Here is a 22189-nt window from a genome sequence, read left to right as displayed (position 1 = left end):
CGTTGGAAGCTGCAGTCACAGGGTCTCCAGTCTTCCCAGGCCTCAGATGGTGTTTGTCTCTTTGGTGCAGGTCCTTCTCTTTCTGCCTTGTTCTGTTTGAGAATGGGTTACCCATACAACAGATGTTCAGTGCACATAAACCAGTTTGAAAATGGCTGAAACCAGTTTGAAATAAACCTAGTTGAATGTAGTATCAAACTTAACAGATTTGGGTCAAACCAGTTTATGCAATGGCTGCCCCAGACCGCTTGCTGGCTTAAGATAAACCAGACTCCCCCAGCATCCTGGCATGCTCTCTGGGCTGAGCAGGGCTGGCCCCTCCCCTCTGCTCTCCAGCTGCGGTGCACCCCACTCCCCCTCACCACTCCCTACGAAGCAGGAATTCCCTCCTCCCCTCTGCCTTGCTGAGGAGGTGTCTGTGTATTAGCCAGCAGACCACATGCTAGCTATGGTGGGTACTGAATCAACAGGCAGAATCAACAAGTAGCTGGTAATGTACCTCTGTTCTTTTCTTAATTGGGTGATAAACACTGTTATTAATTCCCTGCTGGGCTAATCACAGTGTCCTGCCCAAGCCTGGCCATGCCCCACCCTCAGCTCAACTCTGTGCAAGGGAAGGGAGGGCTGCTCTAGTGCCCCCAGACTTCTAGCCTGAGCCACTGCAGACATGTGCCTACATTTCTGGGATGTCTGTCCAGTTACAAAACTGGTTTAGCCTAGCCAGTTTAGACTAACTTGCAAAGACTGAATCAATTCAGGCTCAGGCTTTTTGAATGTCTGTCCCTAACCATAAAGTGCATCATACTAGCTTATATAACGGCATCGCTACATAGTCAGTGTGATTCTCCATCCTGCTTCCAGCCACCCAGCTGTACCTTCTCCTGGCTGGGATGTATTCCCACCCCACGTAGCACCTCTGCAGCCCAACACCCAGCTAATCAGGACCCCAGCCCTGCTTCTCTTGACATCTGTGGCAAAACTCCCACTGAGATTTCTGGGAGCTGGGACAAACATGCTTTATAAACATAGTACTACAGAAAAACAGGGCTCTCAATGTTTTTATAAGCAGGAGGTTATCAAGTCCAAACCCTTTTGGCAGGATCCTCCCTGTCTGAAAATCATCCTAGTCAAGTGTTTGTCTAACCTGCATTTAAACAACCACTGTAGGTGAACTGTTCCCATGCTTTACCACCCTCACAACAGGTCCCTAGACACATGCACAGGGAGGGGCATTCTTCATTTAAAATGCCCTCAGCCTCTCATGTATTCAGTGTCCCCTGTTTCAAAATGGCAGGCGGGAGGGCATTAATTGAGTCTGCTCTGATGCGGTCTAATCAGAACAAGTTGGAGCACATGTATAGGCAGCCTGGAGCTGCTGCTCCATAGAATATCTAATAGGGGAACCCATTTGGCCTTTCATAACAGTCTTGTTATATAAACCACCAAGAATCATGCAAAGACGCTCAGCTTATCAGCCCCTGGGAGCCAGGGGAAGAATGCTCACTGAATTATCAAAAGCTTACACAGTAGCCCCAGAAATGGGAGCAGTCAATTGCCCTCAGAGGGCTGAGCCGTAAGATTGCACTCAGGAGCAACACAGGTTGTACTCTTAGAATTCATGGACAGCCCTACCACAGTCCTGCCTTTACCTACTGCAACGGCAGATCCTTGGAGTGACTGTCATGTGTAGCCTTTATGTGAAAGGAGGGGCCACGGGGTAAGGAGTGGAGCCTTAAGGTCTTCTTGGTGCTTTGTGTGAGAGCAGTTTCTGTAGTGCTCAAGATACCATTTCTTGGAGAGAAGGTGGAGACAAAAGGCCTCCAGTGTCTTTTAGCTTGTAAGGCATTTCCTCAAGCTCATGAGTGAGCTGCTATGGGCGTTGGACAGCTTCTGAAGAGCTGGCAGGGGAAGCGGCGTGGCTACGTGGGCGAGCTCCCCAGGGTAGTTGTCTCTGATATGTCCTCCATAGGAGGTCTATATTGAGCAGATTCTTTTTGGTATTGGGTGGTGGAACCGGAGCGTGCTCCATCCACTCCATGCATTGACCTGGTATTGCAGTGCTTCCAGGACCGGTGCAAAAAAACAGAAAAAAAAAAAAAAAGCTTCTGAAGAGCTGGGGTGGGGGACAACACCCCTCTGCCCTCACTATACTCCAAATATCCCTTCTCATACAGCAGTGTGGCTTACAAGGCAGACCTTTTTTGCAGCACGTCAGCAGACAACCAGCGCTTTTAAACTTAGCTGACCCGACTTAGTGGCCTGCTATGCGGCAGGGCCAAGGGCTGTTGCTGCCACTGACATCTGCAAAGATTGCAGCCCTTGGCCTTGCTGAAATTCCAGCTATTTGGCAAGGCACTGAAGCTCAAATGATTGAGGTGCGCTCGCCTGTGGAAATGCTGGCCCCAGTTTTTGTGCCTGTCAGCCCTGCAGGCTCAGCACAACTGTTCTGGGAAAGCAAGTGGGACTCCCTGATGAGCCATGTGTCAGTAACACCCTGTCACCCTCCAGAGCACGGCCACGCTGACAACCCCATTGTCTGCAAATCCCATCTCCACTTAAACTGCTACAACCCAACTGGAGACAAACTGGAACCATGTCTATAGTACCTGGAAGTTAGTTTATGTAGGTCTCAAGAACTTAGCCTGCAAGCTTGGTGGGGCAGAGACTATTTCTTTCCTCTGGTTTCCATAGCATCTGGTGCAGTGGCATCTGGGATTATGTCTGAGGCTCCTTGGTACTACTACAATCCAGGTGTAAGCAGTGATGATGTTACACAGCTGTAATGACTATTTGCTATCAGACAATGGCTGTGCCAGAAGGAAGTGGCAGTAGAATGATACCGTGCTCCTGTCTGCTCAGAGCAACAGCCCTCCCCAAAGCAGACGGCCTGCTACCAAAAACAGCAAGCAATGAAAGGAGATAGGCTTGATCATGGAATCATATACAAATAGGGCTGGAAGGGACCTCAAAGAGGTCTTCTAGTCCCTGCTCAAAGCAAGATCATCCCTATTCAAACCATCTTTGACAAGTCTTTATCCAATCTCTTAAAAAAATTCAGGAAAAATCCTCTCACAATATTGCTCATTGCCTCTTTCAGATCAAAGGATACAGACCTCACTGGCTGCCATAGCTGTGTATGGTCCTTCTGCAGGATTTGGGGTTCTTGGCTTTGTAATTCCAAAGCCTCTCAGAGGAAGATTTTTGAAGGCTAGACTTTGGTGTTCTAAATAAGAGCTGAAATTATCCCATATTCACATGACTACAGATGCTGGGACTTTGCAATACACCTCAATGGTAGGGAGACTCAATAGACTCCCCAGAATTGGCAACACTGACAAAAATCTCATCCACAGGTGCAAATTCATATACATTAAAATAAAGAAGCAGGGAGTACTTTACTAGAAGGTCCAGATTTAAATGTGGCAAGGCCATTGAATTAACAAGCCTTCTTGCAGCCACACAGCCAGCAGATCTGAGTTCTCTTTAAAAGGCATGGACATGTTTCAGCCATTCCCTTCAGGTGCTTCTTCCCCATTTCACAGACAAGCAAATGACATGCTTCAATCCTAGCAGTGCTTACATGTGCAAAGTCTTACCCATGAGAGGAATCCCACTGGTTGCCATTGGGACTCCACATGCATGAGTGCTTATGAGATGGCAAATGGGTGCTTTGCAGGTGAAATAGTATCAGGCCCCTATGTACAAGAATGCCATGTCAGTTGCTAAAGTCCAGTAAAGAAACATCATGTATTTAAACCTTGTGAATAAGGCTTCTGTCCATCTGCCTGTCTATCATAACCCCTCAGTCCTCCTGTGCAGGGCCATATGAGACCTCATGATCAGCAGATCTCAAAAGGGGCTTATTTCCACAGTGGTAACCAGGCTCAACCACGACATCATGTGGTTTTCATCAGAGAGGAGGGTATTCACTGGATGGACTGCACATGTGCCCTGCCCAATTGAAAGCACATGATGCAAGATCTCCCTGCTGGCCTTGATGTCCCAAAGTGATTGAGCAGTGACTGGGACTGGTCCATCACGTGGGTCCTTATCTGACCCGAAGGCCTGTTTGCTCTGTGCAACTCACCTGCACGCGCACTGTCAGAGATGACGGATGAGTGCCTTTTTGCTGAGTCCCCAGGGCCCCTTTCTACCTTCAAGTGGAACTTGCTTTGTCACCATGGCCAGGGGCCATGAATACACAAGTCTTTCCTGGGTATGATGGAAGGGGGAAACTATCTGGGAAAACGGGGCACCCTAATCTGCTCCTGGCCCTTTCAGCAGTGAGGCTGAGAGTGGTGTGGCTATGACTTGTGAATCCTTAACCACTTGCCTTGCCTTAAAAAAGGGCCTGGCAGAAAAGTGCAGGGACAGGGCTGGTTCCTGACCTGGATGAACACTGTTGACTTCAATGCAGCCACTCCCGTTTTCCCGCGATGCGGCTGGGGTTGGAATCTGTCTGCTGAGCGTTCCCTGCTCCCGGGACCTGCGTTCCAGCTGCCTTGGAGAGGACCAGCAGACTCCCTGGAGCAAGTGAACTCAGAAGCATGCAGGCTGCTTAACATTAAATCCCTGCCCAACAGGCACCCAAAAGCGTAGACTCAGGCCCTGCAAAGAGAACACAGGCCAGCTCATAGGGGGCTCTTTGCAGGACTACTTCAAAGTCCTTCCCAAACACTTGCTACCACAGCCTCCCCAGGAGGGAGAGCGGGAAGCCAAATTGCCCCCACTATCTAGACAGACAAACTGAGGCCCAGGAAGCTTGGCCGAGCGACACAGTAAGATGGCAGCAGGAAGACAAGAGTGCCTGCTTGGCAAAGGGCTGCTCAGCCCCCAGCCCACAAGTTATCTCTGAGGGGAGAGGACATCTAGCTCCAGGCACCTCTGCTTTGCTCCTCACCTGGGTTTTTGCAGCTGGGATGGGCAGGTGCAAAATCATTCTAACAGGGGGCAAAATCATTTCTGCTGCTCCCTGCTTTGCTTTGCTAAGAGAGAGAAGAGAACAAGGCACCACAGAACAGGCTGCCCCCTTGTTCTGGGGCAGAAGGGAGCCTGCTTTCAAGGGCTCCTTCCACAGCAGCCTTGTCCCACTGCTCCCCTACCCACAGCTGCAGCCTCAGGGAAGCCCCACCAGTCTGGATCTGCCCCCTGCCAGATCAAGCCAATTCTTTGTTCAGGGAAGAAAAAGTTTTTTTGGTGATGGGAAAGTTACAAAGGCAGAGAAGCGGGGAGGAGGAGGGAGAAAGGGGGGGAAGGAGGTGGGATTATGGAAATCTGAGAAGCTTTGATCCAATGAAAGGAAAGAGCAAGGAAAAAATGCCAAGCTTGCAGTCCTTTTAGCTCACGCCGGCTGCAAAACGCAGCCTCTTTTGTGTGGTGAAGCTCTGCACAGAGGCAGGCAGCGCAGCCTCCGCCTGCAATGGCTCTGGCAAAGCTAAGTAATGTGTTGATCAGCGACAGCTTGGACCCCTGCTGCAGGGAGATCCTGCAAGCTGGAGGCCTCCAGGTCCTGGAGAAGCCAAACCTCAGCAAAGAAGAGCTCCTGACACAGGTCAAGGTGAGGTGTCCCCAGGAGCAAGGATGCCAAGGGGTGATGCAGACCCTGGGCTGCTGTAGCAGGCAGCAGCTCTGGGGCACCACAGGTGGGTGCTGAGGGACTTAGAAAGCACTCTTTTCCTATTGTGCAGTGATGCTAGGTGCCAGCTGGGCAGGGGCACCTGGCTGTTCCTGGGTGCCAGCCAGCGCTCCATCAGCCTGCTGTACAAAGGCACTAGCACCGAGCAGTCCAGCAAGTCCTGGCTGTACTCCAGCACCAGTTCCCAGGCTGCTGAGCTGGCTGCGGGGAGAAGGGGGCCCAGCTGCACATGCCGGGTCCAGTCCCCGCCTCCCGTCTGATGCAAGAGGCTGGTTGTTTTTACTCATCTGTGAATCAAAGCCCATGTACCTCCCTCAGGGGGAACAGAAGGCAGGCTCTGAGCAGCTCCTTGTGCAATTGCTCAATGCTCATTCCTCTGTTGCTTCATGTCCTCAGACATGCTACATGGGATGGGACTCCTCATAAAACCCGGCATTGTACAAGCCCAAATCCTAGGTGATCTATAGGGTTGCTGCTTGGGGTGGGATTCAGTGGCATGCTGCTGGGCTCCAGGTGCACTTCAAGGAGCTGCTGACTGGGGAAAGCACTTACTGGGGATGCGGGGAGAGGGGCCCCAGGGAAGAGCTGGGACTCCAGTTATGGGGAGAGAGGGGGTGATCATAAGATAGGAGAACCTGGGGCTCCTACCTCCAGAAAAGGGCCAAAGATCCCCAACCAACCTATGGGTGATGGGGGCAGGGAGGAGCATCCCTGCTGAACTGCCTGGAGCAGTGAGACCCAGTGGATGGTCTGGGAGGATTGGAAATAAGGCACACATGCTGAGAAGTGATCATGGGAGCACCTCACCTGGGGGCAGATGTGAGGGGTATCCACACCTGACCTCTCTTCGCTGAGCTTGGGTGTCCTTTCTCATGCCCAGAGAGCCCCCTCTAACTGCACCGCAAGCACCAGGCTGGATGCAGCAATCCCCAGGTGAGGTGCTCTGGTTTATGGGATGCTACTGGTCCATTTTGGTGACCAAGATAGCCCGATAAGGCCTTTGAGTGCACATGAGGAGCGGCGGGTAATGGGAGTGAAAAGGATGAGAGACATTTAGGTCCTGGAGCAAAGCTGTGGGTTGTGGACACCTTCTGCATCTCTGCCCACCTTCCTCTTATTTCTTCCCCTGGTCCCCGCAGGACTGCGATGTGCTCATTGTCCGCTCGGCGACCAAGGTGACCGCAGACATCATCCGTGCAGCTGAGAGGCTGCAAGTCATTGGCAGGGCTGGCACTGGGGTCGACAATGTGGATGTGGAGGCAGCAACAAGGAAGGGCATCCTGGTGATGAAGTAAGAGCACAGTTCAGGCTGCAGCAAAACAGCCTTGGCCTGCCTGAGGCACAGGATGACTAGGCCACGGTGGGGTGGACTGTACTGAGCTGGGGAGTGAGGGGGAAAGGAAGGGCAGAGCTGAGATTGGTGGTTTGCATGTAGGGCCAGTGTACATACAGTTGCCACACGTGCACATGAGGGGGTGCCTCTGTGTGCCTGGGGCACCTGTGCCACCCACCTGCAGGTACCTGGGGGCATAGACAATTCCCTGCCCATCAGTATAGGAAAGGGCCAAGGGAAGAAACAGGGAGTGGCCTGTTCCCTTAGGAATCCTGTTCTCTGAGCTGGCGGAGTCATCTTGGCTGGGCTCCCTGGATCAGGAGGGGTCTATGGGAGGGTGAGCAGGGCTCTGTTCAGCCTAGAGCTGACCCAGAAACGTGCCTGAATCTGACACAAAACTCGAAGGTTAGATCCAGCCCTTGGACTAAGCCCAGTGGGTCTGAGAGGCACTCACCAGGCAAGGGCCTCCATAGGACTCCCAGCTGGGCCAAGAAAATCTGAGCTGCATGATGGGGGAATGAAACCGGCTGGGGAAATATGGGGGAGAGGCATGCCAGGCCAGCCAGGCAGCAGTGGGGAGAGTTTGGGGGCAGCAATACTGGAAGAGGCCAAGAAGGCACAGCAGCAGCAGCAACAGCAAAGACTGCAGCCTGCAGGACCGTGGAAAGAGCCAGCACAGCAGTGGGCAGTGTCCCCAGGTCACTGGTGTCATGACTCTCATGGCGCACATGCCCCTGCCTGGCTGGTTCTAGGCTGACTATGCTTCCAGGACATTCGGTTCTGGCCAGTGCTGGCAATTAGCCCCAAAGCCAAATAGCTCAATAGCACAATGCCGTCCCAGCTACCGGCTCTCTGCACAGGGCAGAGAAGTCCCCCTTCTAGAGGCCAGGCTAGAGCAGACAGGACCCTCCTCACCAGCCAGCCATGCTAACCCCAGTGTGTTCTCCCCATTCCTCAGCACACCCACCGGGAACAGCCTCAGTGCAGCAGAACTCACTTGTGGGATGATCATGAGTTTGGCCAGGTGAGCTCATCCACTGTCTTGGGGTGGGATGGGCACAAGAGAAGCTGGGTTCCTGGCCACTGCCCTGCTGTCAATCACTACTAAAGGGTTGCCCAGCCACGGACCTCAGAGACAAAATGCAGCTGCAGTCCCCATGTGTACCCCCCCTCCATGCTATGCACTGCCTGACTCAGCGGCACACTGCCCACCAGAACCCACCAGTACCTACTTCCACTCTCGTAAGCCCATCTACCCCCCCACCCCAGCCACTGGGGCCTGCAGCCTAGGGTAACCAGCTCCCAAGCACACAGTCATGACTCCTGGCTCCTCATCTTCTGCACTGCCTCAAAGGCTTGCTCCCCGCAACACAAAGACCTGATTCCCAAGCACCTGGCACAGCACTCAGCATCCACCGGCGCCCCTCCCACAATGGGTAAACCTGGGCTATAGCCCCTAAGCCCTCTGCCATCAACCATGCGTGACAGTATGAGAACCTGTCTGCTGCCCTTCCACAGAACTGCTCCCAAACACTGCACTGACCCGCTACCCCAAAACTGGTCTCTGTGCCCACTGCCACTGACTCCATGGCTCTGCATATGATGCCCAGTCCACCCACCACATCCAGATCCTGCCTAGAGCCCTGGGTACCAGGCTGACCTCCCTTGGCACTATCACAAACACTGACTTCCAGCTGCAGCCTCCAGCTGTGCACCAGCTAAGGCACCAAGGAGGAGAGAAAATCACAGCGCCATAGACCTGCAAGGCACCACCCAGCCACCACTGTGTATACACCCTCCACCCAAATGCCTGAGGGCACAGACATATGAGGAAAACCTGCATGCAACTGGAAATATCCCTGGCACATGTTGAATCAGACCAAATTTATTATTTCAGGCAAATCCCCCAAGCAGCTGCCTCGATGAAAGAGGGCAAGTGGGACCGCAAGAAGGTAAGAGGCTGGTGCCACCCCTGTGGCAGCACAGGGCACAGGACACTGAGAGGGGTTTCTACCCTGTAGCAAGTAGCTAACTGCCCTGTTTGCCTTCTGCCCTAGTTCATGGGAATGGAGCTTCAGGGGAAGATCCTGGGCATCCTGGGGCTGGGCAGGATTGGCCGGGAAGTGGCCACCAGGATGCAGTCCTTTGGGATGAAGGTAAGGAGCCACCTGCCTCAACTGCAATCCAGAAATGGGAAGGGCCCAGCTGCCAAATGGCCCCTTAGGGCAGATGGACAGAGCCTACTTCCTGGAGTGGGAAGAGGGAGAACAAGCTGCCCTTCCCTCTACAAACATATGGGAGAGGGGGGAGGAAGGATTCAATGACCCCAGCAGTCAGGGGAATGGATCCATGAGGGTAATGCACTCGGCCTAGCACCTGCTGGTTCTGGAGAGGAACATCCCAGAGACGCATGGTGCACAGCAGGTGACAGGGCTCCCCCATGGCCAGGGAGCAGGCACAGGTGTGACTGTCTGGGACTCCAGCTGCATCCCTGGGCAGCCCCAGCAGAGCCTCTGCCCCCTCAGCTCAGCAGGGTGGGAGCAGACAAAATTCCCTACCGTGAGCAGTTGACCTGACAAACAGGGCTGCTTAGCACTGGGTTGGAGCTACCTGCTGGCACCTGTTATACCCTGGGAGGGCCGAGGTGGCTGAAGCGGCTACCTGAGTGAGTGGCTGCATCTGTGCTTAGACCATAGGGTACGATCCCATCATCCTACCTGAGGAGTCAGTCACCTTTGGAGTCCAGCAGCTGCCCCTGGAGCAGATCTGGCCCCTGTGTGACTTCATCACGGTGCACACGCCACTCCTGCCCTCCACCACAGGTAAGGATAGCCTCTGCACAGTCCTGCGGTAGCTCTGCTGCCCACTGCAGCAGCCTGTCCACTCTGGGCTAAGCAGGGGTAGGGGCTGAAGAGGAGGTAGTCCAGGGCTTAGGCTCAGGAGGGGGAAGGCTTCCAGTAGGTTCCCTTAGGCCTCTTTGTTGACTTTTTGGATCAGGGCCTGGCTGCTCAGTGGTATCTGCTGCCCTGGTTCAGCTGGGATTCCCAAGTGGGTAGGCGAAGGTGAGCACAGGGAAAGGGAGAAGGCAGTGCAGCCGGGAAGGGGGCTGAGTAGATGAACTCCATTGCAGATGCCCTGTCTCCACACAGGGCTGCTGAACGACAGCACCTTTGCCAAGTGCCGGCGGGGAGTGCAGGTGGTGAACTGTGCCCGGGGGGGCATCGTGGATGAGGGGGCACTGCTCCGGGCGCTGCAGTCTGGCCAGTGTGCAGGGGCTGCCCTAGATGTGTTCACACAGGTGGGTGAGCAGGGAATGGGCAGCAAAGAGCCTCGAAGCTCCTAGTCCCACGAAACAGTTGTCCTCATCACTCACTGGTGGCAGCGGGTGGGGAAGCCTCTGGCCCTCGATCCTGGCTGTGCCCAGCATCATGAGACCATGATGTGAATCTTCCCATTCCCCATGCCCAGCCTGGAGCCATTGTCCCGTCTCTCTGGTTGCTGTATCATGCAGGAAAGGTAGACCCTGATTTCTGGAGGTGGTGGTGGCTTTAGCCTAGGCCAGTGGAGCCTCAGCTTCACATTGACAAAGCACAACCCTTGCTTCCCTGCTTTACTTCTGGGCAAACATTGCAAAGCTCTCAGGCCTGAGGTGCAGGCCCATAAAAATAGCTGGCAGGACTCCTCAACTTTAACTGTAACTCTGCCCTTTATGGGGGGGAGCCAAGATGTTCCAACTCTCTGCTGGACCCTGCCACGTCCCATCTAGGTTCCCTCTTACCCCATCTCCTCTTGCTGGGTGTGGGAGGATGACTACGCTCCCCCTCCTTCCTCCCAGCTTCAGCTGTGGCTCCCCTAGCAATAGCCATTCTTGGGCCTCAGGAATGGTAAGGGACCCCAGCTGGCATTATGACCCCTGGAGCAATAGGAGGGCACCGCTAGCTAACACCCCCAAGGCCTGAAGTGTATGGAGATACTGCCTGAGTATCCTAAAAGCAGGCTGTGTTGGGCAGCAGTCACCCCTTAAATAGGCCTCCCTCCAGGGAACAGGGTAGGCCTATTTAAGAGGCGACTCATTGAACTACCTGTCTGCAGGAGCCCCCGCAGGACCGTGACTTGGTGAATCACCCCAATGTGATCTGCTGCCCACACCTGGGCGCCAGCACCCGGGAAGCACAAAGCCGGTGTGGCAAAGAGATCGCCCTGCAGATAGTGGACCTGGCCAAAGGGAAGGCACTGGCTGGCACGGTGAGTCCTCCACCAAGGAGCAAAGCAGCCAGGGAAACTGAGTGAGCTGGTTCTGCTGCTGCCCTCTCCCCCCTCGGTCAGCAGGACTGGGAAAGGAAGAGCAATCAAAAGTACAAGCCACTGGCAGAGCTGTCTGGAGGACACCCCCTGCCCTTCCCCCACAAGCTCCTAGAGAGCGGATGTCACTGATGTCACACGCTGAGGTTGCCAGTCAAAGAGTGACATCACACGTATCAGAGTACGTGAGTGGGCCCAGCCAAGGGCACCTCAGAGACACAGTGGCCATGTGTCCGGAGTACCCGACTGGGTTCTAGTCCCAGTGCAGCCACTGGATGACCCTAAATGGGTGATTCTCCACCAGGCTGCTGCAGCACCCTGAGGTGCTGTGACAGCTTTTCAAGGGTGCTGTGGGAGAAAAGACATAAACAAATAATTGAGGAGATAAGTGCAAGCTCTTCCCTGCTGGCTGCTCCTCCTCTTTCCAGCCTCTTTCCAAGCAGGTAAGCACTATAATAAACTAGTTTTTGAAATGGGGTGCTGCTCCCTCCACAAAAGTTATGAGGGGCTGCCTGGAATACAGAAAGGCTGATGAGTCTTTGCCTTGTTTCCCCATCTGTAAGATGGGGATAAGTCTCCTGAGCCGCCTTTTCAAACCATTTTGAGTTCCAAGGCTATAAGAGCTAGATATTAGCAACATGATACAATCCCTCCTGCTCACCCCCATATCCGAACCCATCATCAATTCCTCCCCACAGGTAAATGGCCAGGCTCTCAGCAGTGCCTTCACTCCTCAGACCAAACCCTGGATCACCCTGGCTAAAGCCCTGGGCCTGCTGCTACATACCATGGTCAAGCAGGTGAATGGCAGCATACAGGTCTCTACACTAGGTGAGCTCCAAGGGTGCTAGGACAGGGAGATTCCTGACTCCCAGGTTGGGGATTTGGCTTGGTTTGGCTTTGGAGAGTGCCAAGAAGCCCTGAGAGAAGCGTTGCCTGGTGCTTGAGGGATGGGGCACACATTGACCGGGGGGGGGGAGGGTATGCTTTTCTAGCTCTACCACCTGATTCAGTTTAACTCCCCTGGGATTCACTCTGCCCCCTAGGAGAGCCCTTGCAAAATGCTGGAAACTACCTGACCCCAGCTGTGGTGACTGGTCTGCTGGCAGGAGCAGCGCAGAAGGATGTGAACCTGGTGAATGGGCTGCTGCTGGCACAGGAGGTTGGGCTCAAGGTAGGTGTGCCCCATGGTGGTCCAGGGGAACCAGGAGCATTGCAGAACCAGGAGCCTGAGCCTGGTGATATGCTCTTATCCTGGGTGACTCAGGTGAGCTCATCTGGCCTGGGGCAAAGCCTTGCACCCCTCCCCCAGCAAGACAAATACCTAATACACCAGGCCTTCCCTGTGGAGCATGCAGGGTGGATCTCCCTAGTGAAAGGTCCCTTTTGCTGGACACAGACCATGTCTATCACAGATACTGGGCTTTCTACTGGTATGAAGCCTCAGCTGGGTATAATGTTCAAGAAGGACACATCAACCTTGGCTTGAAGAGAGCTGGTTTCAATTCCATGTCTGCCAGTGATTCTCCATATCACCTTGGTCAAGTTACTTAATATCTGTGTCCCTCAGTTCCTCTGTTTTGTACAATGGACATATTACCTCAAGGGAAGGGTGAAGAGGAGTAACTGAACATAGTGGTCACATGTGTGACCCACATACCTTAGCTTTTGGCATCCGAACACTGAGCTGCCATCTGTCTTCCAGGTTACTTCTGTGCACAGCAACAAGGTGCCGGAGATAAACAGCGACACCGGCCTCCTTGAAGTCACCTTGCTGGGATCACCCTACAGAGCAGTGGGCTCTGTCCAGGGCAGCACTCCTGTCCTACAGGAGCTCAACGGAGCCACCTTCAAGCAGCTGGTTCCTCTTGCTGGCACCTTGTTGATCTACAGAGCCAAGGCCTCCAACCCCAGCACACTGTCAGCGCTGATCGGTGAGGAAAGGACTCCTGGAGGGCCAGAAGGCTCTGAGTGTCATGTCTGGCTGAGCGAGGCAGGGCTGAGTTCCCACCTTGGCTGCTTCTTTTTCTAGCCCCACTTCAGATCATCCCTGGGGTTGTTGCCCGGAGCTGTGGCCTGCCTCACCAGCCTCCATGCCACATTAGCACTTGTTACAGCACAAGTCCCAGCAGGATAAAATCATTGTACATGCACTGCCAGGGTTGGGCATGTAGCTGGGTGCCGTGTGTAGGCAGAGTGGTGCTGTCACCCCGGGCCTGTGCAGAGCATGTCCTGTCCTATTCACTTGCACAGGAGTGCTGGGGAAGACTGGGGCATGGCTGCAGCTGTGGAAGAGGACTGGGTTAATAAAGCAGCTGGGCTGCGGGTTCTGATAGGGCTGGAATTAGTCAAGCTGCAGGTAGTACTATATGAGGGGCTGGCCTCAGTGCTCATGAGCATGGTTCACACAAGGCCTCCATTCTCCATCCTGTAGAGAATGCCTTACAGGTGGAAGCTAATGCCTTGCAGGATGTGAAGCCATGGCTAGCCAGTGCACCAGGGAGAGCACCTACCCCTGCTAAAATCATATGCTGGAGTGTCCTCATAGAGGGAGGAAGGGCCGCCGAGGAGAGGGTGCAGTATGAGGAAGGCGAGGGAACTGGGGGTAGGAGAAGGGCTAAGCGTGTAGCTCCAGAGAAGGGGGAAGTTTATGGCCAGGGTGGATCTGGGAAGATATTTGGGGCACATGCCCAGGGCAGACAAATGATGCAGCAGATGCACAAGCCTCTCAGAGAGACCCCCAAAAGTTGTCCTACATGGCACAGGACAGCCAGGCTGCCTGAAAGTCTCAGGCCTTCCAGAGGAACTTCACGGAAAGGCTTGAAGGCTGCAGGCTCTGCCACAAATCATCCTTGGGGTTGCCCAGAGCTGGGGCCTGCCTCATCAGCCTCCATTGTGTGTTCTCACTTGTTATAGTGCAAGCCCCGGCAGGATAGGATCAATGTGGGGGGGGGGGGTCAGGCATGGAGCTGGGTGCTGTGTGTGGGCAATGCTGCTGTCACCCTGGGCCTGTGCTGAAAGTATCCCTTCCTATTCCTTTGCTCAGAGCTGCTGGGGAAGGCTGGGGTACAGCTGCAGTCCTACCAGAGCTCCAGTGCTGTGGGGGGAGAAGAGTGGAGCGTCGTGGGCCTCTCTTCTGCACTGCAGAACCTCAGCGAACTGAAGCAGCATGTGACAGAGGCCTTTCAGCTCACCGTATAACCCACGGCCACCAGAGTCTCTGCAATGAACCCTCCGTGGATGCACGAGGGAGGGAAAGCCCCCACCAGAACCGGCTGAGACCTTGAGAATTGTGTGTGACCCCCTCCCCAGTCTGCTGCAATGAGAGCCACACCGCAGGGGGCTCACAGGCTGGGCAGGCCATTTTCACTGTAGTTTGGAAATAACCACTGCCAATAAAGGGTTTGGGAGGAAAAAACATGCAAGTGTCCTGTGTTCAGTCTCCCACAGCTACCCTGGTGCCCAGGCACCCGCAAACAGGGAGGGGGCTTCTCAATTATTCCCCATACTGAAGAAAGCTTCCTAACCTGGCTCCAGCCCCTTGAATCCAAGTGTTTAGGGGCATGGATGGGCTTTGAGACACTGGGGAGTCTAGCTTCAAGGGGAAGCTTGTCTCTGTGTGAAGACACAGATCTCTTATTGCTTGGTACCACAGCAATTTCAGAGGGGCAGGAGGGAATGTGGAGCATCTCTCCCAAAGACTCGGTGTGAGTCTGGAAGTGTGGACCGGAGCGGAGAACGATCATGAGGGTAGGACTAGATAACCTTGTGAGGTCACTTCCAGCCCTACTTTCCTATGATCCTGCTTGCTAGAAAGGGAGATTCCCCAGAATTGCATCTACACTACCACATGCCTACTCTAGACAGTCTAGCAGGCAGCTCACAGTAGCCACATATGATAGCACGTCCAATCAAACCCTTTTTGAGCTGCTTATGCAGTAGGTATCTGCCAGAAGGGAGCTGAGGAGAAGTGGCCAAGGGAGAAGTGCTTTGTGCTACCCAAGCTTCAGATCCCTCCTTTCTGGTATGGCCCACAGCCTCACCAGTCAAAAAAAAAGACCAGATGCTTTGCAAGGAGGATCAGCAGCACTTCTGCCTAACCCACACTGGAGTACAACTCAGCAGATATTCCTTAGGTCAAAGCCACACTACTAATTTCTTTCAACAGCAGGTTGCCTTCAGGTCTGAATGGGCACGTCTAAATGAGATCCTACACTGCCGTAGCAATGAGCTACAGTGATGTAGCTTGTTGCTATGGTGATGTAGTGTATGTAGTCAAGCACTAACTGTGATGCTGCTAGTGTGCAGTAGGGTTGGAAACAACCTATGCACTGCCAGGATCACACAGTATCGACAGGTACTGCGCAGTCAGGCACATGTAGACACGTCCAGTGAGAATGATTAACAAGGCCTAAAGACTGTTGACCAAAGTGGATAAAAATCCAAATGGTAGCACATGCCACAGAGACGATTACAAAAAATGAGACAGATTTTGCTCACTGATTCTCCTCGATTCTCTGATATGCTCCTGTTTGGAGCATGTGCAACAGAATATACTCAAGTTTGGAAGGTTACTTGCAAGAAGAAAAGAATGGGGGCTGACATTTTTTTTCTTTAAAGTTTCTGCATCCTCACACTCTAAAAAAAAAAAAGGAAGTGGGGGGGGTTGTTTCTTGTATTGGTGCATTTTCTTGTTAGATGAAGACTACACACATGTAATGCCTCAAGCTTAAGAGCTGCCTTCCCAAGAGCTTATATAGACACTGCTAAAATCATAGAAGGCCTAGGCATCCTGAAATTAAAATTCAAATACAGACACTTAGCTACATGGGAGCTGTCTTCCACATAACATTTGTTACCTGTGTTCTTGCCAAATATAATCTTTCATACAATGTCTCTTATTTAAAAGTATGTCATAAAGCAGAGGTTATGCATGATTTTGCTGTAAGAGATGTAGCCTTTATGTTTCTTGACTTGGAGTTTAATTTTAAATAACATAATATGAACATCATTTATTACATTTTGATTAAGAAACAGCCTGTGAGTTAATAGTGGCTTGTCCAGACGACTCTCTGGTGAGATCATATGGTTCTAAAGAGACGAACGATGCAGCAGCATTCGTTCCAAGGCTAGCTGGTTTATGGTCTGGAACACAAGTCTAAAGGAAATAACCTTAAACTTCACTGTCTGAGATATGCCCCAAGTGTCAAGGGAATCAGCCATTACCCAGCAGCAGTAATTCTACACAAAGTGCTTCCCACTGGAGCTAGATACACACTTAGTTTCTTCTTTATATCTTATTATTAATAATATAGTTCTCATAGTGACCAGGAGGCCAACTGCTGGACTTGGCACTGTACAACCACAGAGTAGCAGACAGTCCCTGTATTACATTTATTACGATTAGAAGTACTGCCATGTCATCAATGCTAAACCAACTTCGTTTGCATTGTAAAAAATAGATCTGTGAATGAAACCACTCAATTTTCCTAGTTGCTGCAATGTCACCGTGTTTTTCTTTCCCTGGCCCCTTGCTAGAAGCAATAGTTTAGTTTTGTATCTTGTACAAAATTCATGTGCAATACAAAAAAGCACAAGACTTCAAAAAAGGACACCTGTCTGCCAAGATGTTCTTCAAAGGTCATTTTAGCCTAGGGACAGCTAGAGCTAGAGCTAGAACTGCTGGTGAAAGGGTGCAATCTGTCGAATTTTAAACTACCCTATAGACTCCTACAGAAAGAATGTATGAAAATCTACCAAGAGGCTCTCTCAAAATTACTCTAAAGGTCTACAGACTGTGTTGTCGTTCTGTAGAACTCAACCAGCTTATTTCCTGCTTGATTCTACAGGACTTGACCATAAGGGAAGGCATCTTCAAACATATAGGTCCAAATGGCTCTGAATATCTCTGCCAGACTCCTTATCCCTCTAGGTCCTTGAGCTGGATGCAGACTCTGCCTTGAAGCATGTACAAGCCTTCAGTCCTTGTGGTGATGAAGCCAGGATGTTTCTGCAGCTGGTGCTGTCTGTTTGCTGAGTCTGCATCTGGCATAGGCGACTGGTAGGGGATGCACGGGGGTGCACGTTTTCCCCCTGATGGCCAACACTGATGCTGTTGGCAGGGCCAGTGCCCCACCTGACAGGGCTGCTGGCATTGGCGACTTTTGCAGGTGCCCCCCAGATTCAGGAGGCGCCAGTCACTCGTGGCATCTAGTCTGTTGGTTTTGCATTAATAGCATGGGAGTTGGGCAAGTCATCACCTCAGGCAATATTCTCACAAAGTTGCACAGATCTGCAGGGACAAAGAGATGGGAATGAATTGCTTATCATTCATCTCTCCAGCCATGGCCACTGTGCTAACTCAGCTGCAGCTCAAATAGAAATTTCCAGCCTTGATATGATCACCAGTGTGTCACCTTAAACACACTAGGCTAATGAGTCAGTTCTCATCCTCCATGATCTATCTATACCTCATCATTTCAGCAAAGAAGCTCTGACCCTATTCTGACAACTTTCTGCCTCTGGAAGATAGAGACCAGACTCAGGGATATTGAGAATAGAGAAATGAATAAGCCAGAGTCCTACTAGAACACAGGATTGGAAAGAAGTCCCTTGGCCATCAAGTCCAATCCCTTCTTTTGTAGGTGCTATGCTGTTCAATCTCTTCCCAAAAATGATCCAGATGGAGTCTGAAACCAATTAAGAGATATGAGGGCAAGAAAGCCTAAGGAAAGGTTGTTCCAGGATCTGGCCACTGCTCCGATGATTAAACATGTGTTTTTGGTACCCCTTAAGGCCCTCTACCATGGTCGATTTGGGAAACGTGAAAATGTTGCATTTCAACATTTCTGATTTTTTTTTTTGGCATTCCCATTATGTGGATAATTTCAATTTTTTGTCCCTTCCTAGGACAAAACCAATATTAAAAGAACAGGTTTTCTGTGAGCTGGAAATTTCCAATTTTGTACAAATCCACTAGTTCTCCTACCCAAACCCTCTACCTCACAAGGATAATTTCCACCTCTCCTCTCCCACCAACCTCTTCCCCAAACTTCAAGGCAGGGCTGCAGGTTGCAAGACAGGGAGAGAGGAAATTTAGCTGCCTACTAGAAACAACTGTGGTTTACTTAGCACTGAGTAAAACAGAAAGTAGAACTGTCCTCAGAAAACAGACAAAAGAGTTAGGTGAAGGCACGTACAATTTCAAAGAGCACGGGTGACAAGCAAGATGGATTAGAAGAGCCCAGGCTGTGACCATCGTCCAGTCTCTGTTCAAAACTTGCCAAGAATTTTGCAAGATTCAAAGAGGGACCAGATATTTCCCTGGCTACTGAGAATAGACAAGAGTTGTCTCCATCAGTGATAAACTGTTTGCAAAGGGCACTAAACTACGTGCTTCAGGGTTCTCCGATTCCTTCCCATGTTCTTGTCTCTGAGACACAGTCCTATTCATTAAACACTGATGGTGGGCCTAGGCCCCCAGGAACTACAAGGTCCCCTCAGTGCCTAGGGACCCATTAAATTAACAACAACTCATCCCATGGGACAAATCAGGATAAAACAGGAAGAGGAGTGCAGGTCATAGCTTAATAATTATGATTTCAAGGGAGGACACTGAACAGAGAACTTTAGCTAGCGACCACTGCCCTTTGAACATATCTAAGCAGCCCGTGCACAACGCCCAGTGAAACTCTATCCAGAGACATGCTCAGACAAGGGAAAGGAAGACAGCCACGCAGCTGTGTAGGTTTCCTCTGGCCAACTTCTCCTTCCTGGTCCAGTAGGTGGACAGCCTTGCCAGGGCCAGGAAGAGGGTGACAGGAAGTAGACTAGATTGATGTCCTGCAGCCTGCTGAAGTAGTACACTGGGGAGTGCTGGAGGGGTTGACAAGGCAGGAATCTCACGACAAACTCCAGAGGACTAGGGGATATGGGTGGGAACTACCTTTGCACAGGACCTGTTAGATATAGGCAAGAATGCGGACAGCAGGGTGACCTTGACCTCCTGAGGAAGTAGCTGGGGGTGTGTGGTGTAGAAAGCTCCATATGCCAGGCCAGCAGAGGGATCTGTCATCTCTGCCTGACAAAATCTAAGAGGTTCCCAATATGACTCATCCTGAAAGACAGGAGACTGGGCTAAATGGATCATAAGTCTGACTCAGTTTGCTCACTCCTGTGTTGCCATGATGACCAGGTAGTAGTAGGTATCCCCAGACCATCCTTGTTATCATTGGAGCCATCTTTGCCTCGTGCAAGTTTCCAGATAAGTTCCTGCTCTTCCTTCTCATGCTGGAATTTCTCCTCCTGGGAGAAGCCAACTCCATAATGAAGTCCTCCCCATCCCACAGTCTGGATAAACTGAGACAACTCTCCTTTGTCCCCAACAAAAACTAACTCCCCCTCCTCCTCCTGCCCCAGACATTTCCCTCAGGCCCCCACATCTACCTTCACATTTGCTATGATAGCCCAGTCCTCAAGAAGGGTTTCTACCCCACCTGGACAGTCCTGTTCCCTGTTAAAGTGGTTTCCTGGCATATTCCCGGCGGTATTTGTCATCGATTTGCTGCAGGTACCAGGTGCCTGGGAAAAGGTCATCCTTGGAGCCATGGGGAGTGTGGTTTGCTGCAGAGAGAGAAACAGGAGAGAGACACTGATGGATGGCCACTCAAATGTTGTTGTAGCTCTGGGGTACTAGGCAAGCTAGGAGCATTGCCTAATGCTTCCTAGGACGCAACCTTTGCAACTCCTAACTTCAAGTTCCTGGATGCAAGTACTTGAGGGAGAAGGCATGTGGAAATCACAGTGAGTCTGGGGCTAGTGTTTCCCTACAGTGCTGTGCACCTTTTGAAGGGCAGTCCTGGGAGGGATGTTTCTACCTGAAAAGTAACAGCTGGGAATAAAACCCAAGTCCTTCGACTCCCAGTTCTCTGCTGTAGCCATTGGGCCACACACAACAACAGAGTTAGATGGGTTTCTACTTGGGTCAGACTTGTTTCTAGACAGCTCCCATCTGCCAGCTTGCCAACAGAGATGCTGAGTGGTATAAGAAAGGTTAGAAAAGGGGCCTAATCAACCATCCCCCAAGTCTTGCCCACAACCAGCCCTTGCTCATAGCAGTTCAGCTGTCAGTGGTGCTGGGAGAGAGGGGTGATTACAAGCTGCCTGTAGCTTGACCTGACAAGAATGGAAAATTGCCCCTTTATAATCAGCTTGTCCATCGAAGGGTCAAAGGAAATGCATGAAAATTGCCAAGTAAATTATAAGGTGACAGGTATCCATCCACTTTAAAAGCTAGTTTATCACGAGGTTTGTCTTAGGTTTCACAATTAAGATATCAGCAAGGGTTTTCAGAGACCCTGGGAGCTGAATCTAGACAATCCATGAGAAGAGACACCCACTCTTCTCCTGGTGCTAACTATTGTAGGGGCTTGCCAACATGTCTCTAAAAGGGACTTTCTGAGGCATTATAATTACTGCCTTGCAGCAACTCCCTGCTCATGTGTGCTTGCCAACAGGCTGCAGTTCTGTCTTATGGGCAGCTCTACACACCGAGGTGGGATTTGCTCCCTCTCAACACCAACATGGCAGCAGGGATTCTCATGTGAGCCTTTCCAAGACATTCAGGGTCAGGGCCTGATCCTGCAGGCTGCTATGGGACTTTTGACAAGAGAAGCAGGGGTCCAGAGTGTCTGACAACCAGGCCATTTCCTTACGTGCTGATTTACAGCCCCAGTGAGGCACTGGCATGAGAACGGTGGAAGCAGCTGACTGCTGAGCCATCTTATAGTACGCACCCAAGTGATGAGTGTCCTCTCTCAACTTCATGATCTGTGCAAACTCCTCAGGCAGGACGCACTTCCGGGAATCCAGGCGAGTCTGCAGGTCAGAGAAGCTGGAAACCAGCTTGTCCAGGGGGGAACCTGGCATACAGAAAACCTCCCAGTGAGAGTAGTAAGCTGAGCAGAGCTCCAGGGAAGTCACTGTGTGCCCTAGGAAACTGTTGTTTCAGGACATAAATCTCTTCTCCTCATGGCCATCCAGACATAAGAACATTTCGTTCCTGTGTGCCCCATGCCTCCTTCCCCAGCTAGGCAAACCCACTCAGAAGTCTACAAGCAATGGATCCCATCTCTCCCTGCCTTGTGGCAACCCAAGCCCAAATTTCAACACCCCTTTCAAGATGAGGGCGTGGAGATTGTGGGAGCACTAACCCAACTCCCAGCATTTGTTTCCTTACACCCTTCTGTGCCTTCATCAAGAATCAGTTCATATTCTAATGTAAGCCAACCCCTGAGGGGTTCCTATTGGAATTAAGTACCCCCATCATGGGCAGGTGGCTCCCTAAGTGGTCATACCTGGGCTTCGCCCCATATACCCTGAAGCAGCTAGCTTTAGCTGTTGTCAAGCCCAGGCCTAGGTGGATTTCATGTAAAATGTGTTGCAATCCTTCTGTCCTGCCTGGAACCCCTGGATGCGGCAGGGTGGAATTTGTCCTTCATTAAACCCAGTTCAATATAAAGCCTCTGAACACCAGCACCCTCCTTCAGGGAAGTAGAACCAGCAGATGACACAAGACCTTGCACTTAGCACTGGGGTGGGCCTTACAAGTGAGGGGTCTAAGCATTGCAAGGGAAACTTCCCCATTGGCTTACACCAGCCTGGGCAGAGATGGGGCAGCATGTTGTCTTGGCAGCCAGTGCACAACTGCACAAGTGTATTCCAGAACAAGAGGGAGCCAACAGGAACGGACATACCTGGGGCAACATCCTGTGAGACTCGAAGGGAGAACAAGCTTGCAGCCAATCCCGAGCCATAAGAGAAGGCCCCGATCCTTGAGCCAGCCAGCTGCTGTGCAGAACACCTGCAGCAATTCAAAGTAAGCCAGTGATGGAGAGCAGCCAAGCCAGACACCTGAACCC

General features: G+C 51.7%; 2 protein-coding genes and 1 pseudogene across 2 annotated transcripts in view; 2 read left to right on the top strand and 1 right to left on the bottom strand.

Moving 5' to 3' along the window:
- The first annotated feature begins 1919 nt into the window (after positions 1-1919).
- LOC149863970 (U2 spliceosomal RNA) lies at positions 1920-2083 on the top strand (annotated as a pseudogene).
- Positions 2084-5353: 3270 nt separating this feature from the next.
- On the top strand, positions 5354-14688 carry PHGDH (phosphoglycerate dehydrogenase). The gene is made up of 12 exons (XM_090048932.1): positions 5354-5557; positions 6775-6926; positions 7927-7992; positions 8866-8920; positions 9026-9124; positions 9658-9790; positions 10118-10266; positions 11061-11213; positions 11969-12101; positions 12317-12444; positions 12976-13204; positions 14317-14688. The coding sequence occupies exons 1-12, from the start codon at positions 5420-5422 to the stop codon at positions 14469-14471; spliced, it is 1590 nt and encodes a 529-aa protein (XP_089905058.1). The 5' UTR covers positions 5354-5419; the 3' UTR covers positions 14472-14688.
- Positions 14689-15948: 1260 nt separating this feature from the next.
- Positions 15949-22189, bottom strand: part of HMGCS2 (3-hydroxy-3-methylglutaryl-CoA synthase 2) — a 29324-nt gene continuing 23083 nt past the window's right edge. The window contains exons 7-10 of the mRNA XM_090049475.1: positions 22025-22131; positions 21065-21190; positions 19766-19892; positions 15949-17562 (exon numbers count right to left, since the gene is read on the bottom strand). Coding sequence (XP_089905601.1) covers positions 19786-19892; positions 21065-21190; positions 22025-22131 — 340 coding nt within the window. The 3' untranslated portion in view covers positions 15949-17562; positions 19766-19785. The remainder of the gene's footprint in view (positions 17563-19765; positions 19893-21064; positions 21191-22024; positions 22132-22189) is intronic.

This window comes from Crocodylus siamensis, chromosome 5 (genome assembly GCF_052110815.1).
Source record: "Crocodylus siamensis isolate JL-2025a chromosome 5, ASM5211081v1, whole genome shotgun sequence".
Classification (NCBI taxonomy): domain Eukaryota; kingdom Metazoa; phylum Chordata; order Crocodylia; family Crocodylidae; genus Crocodylus; species Crocodylus siamensis.
Note: the sequence above shows the minus strand (reverse complement) of the source record. Positions and strands in the feature narration are given on the sequence as shown.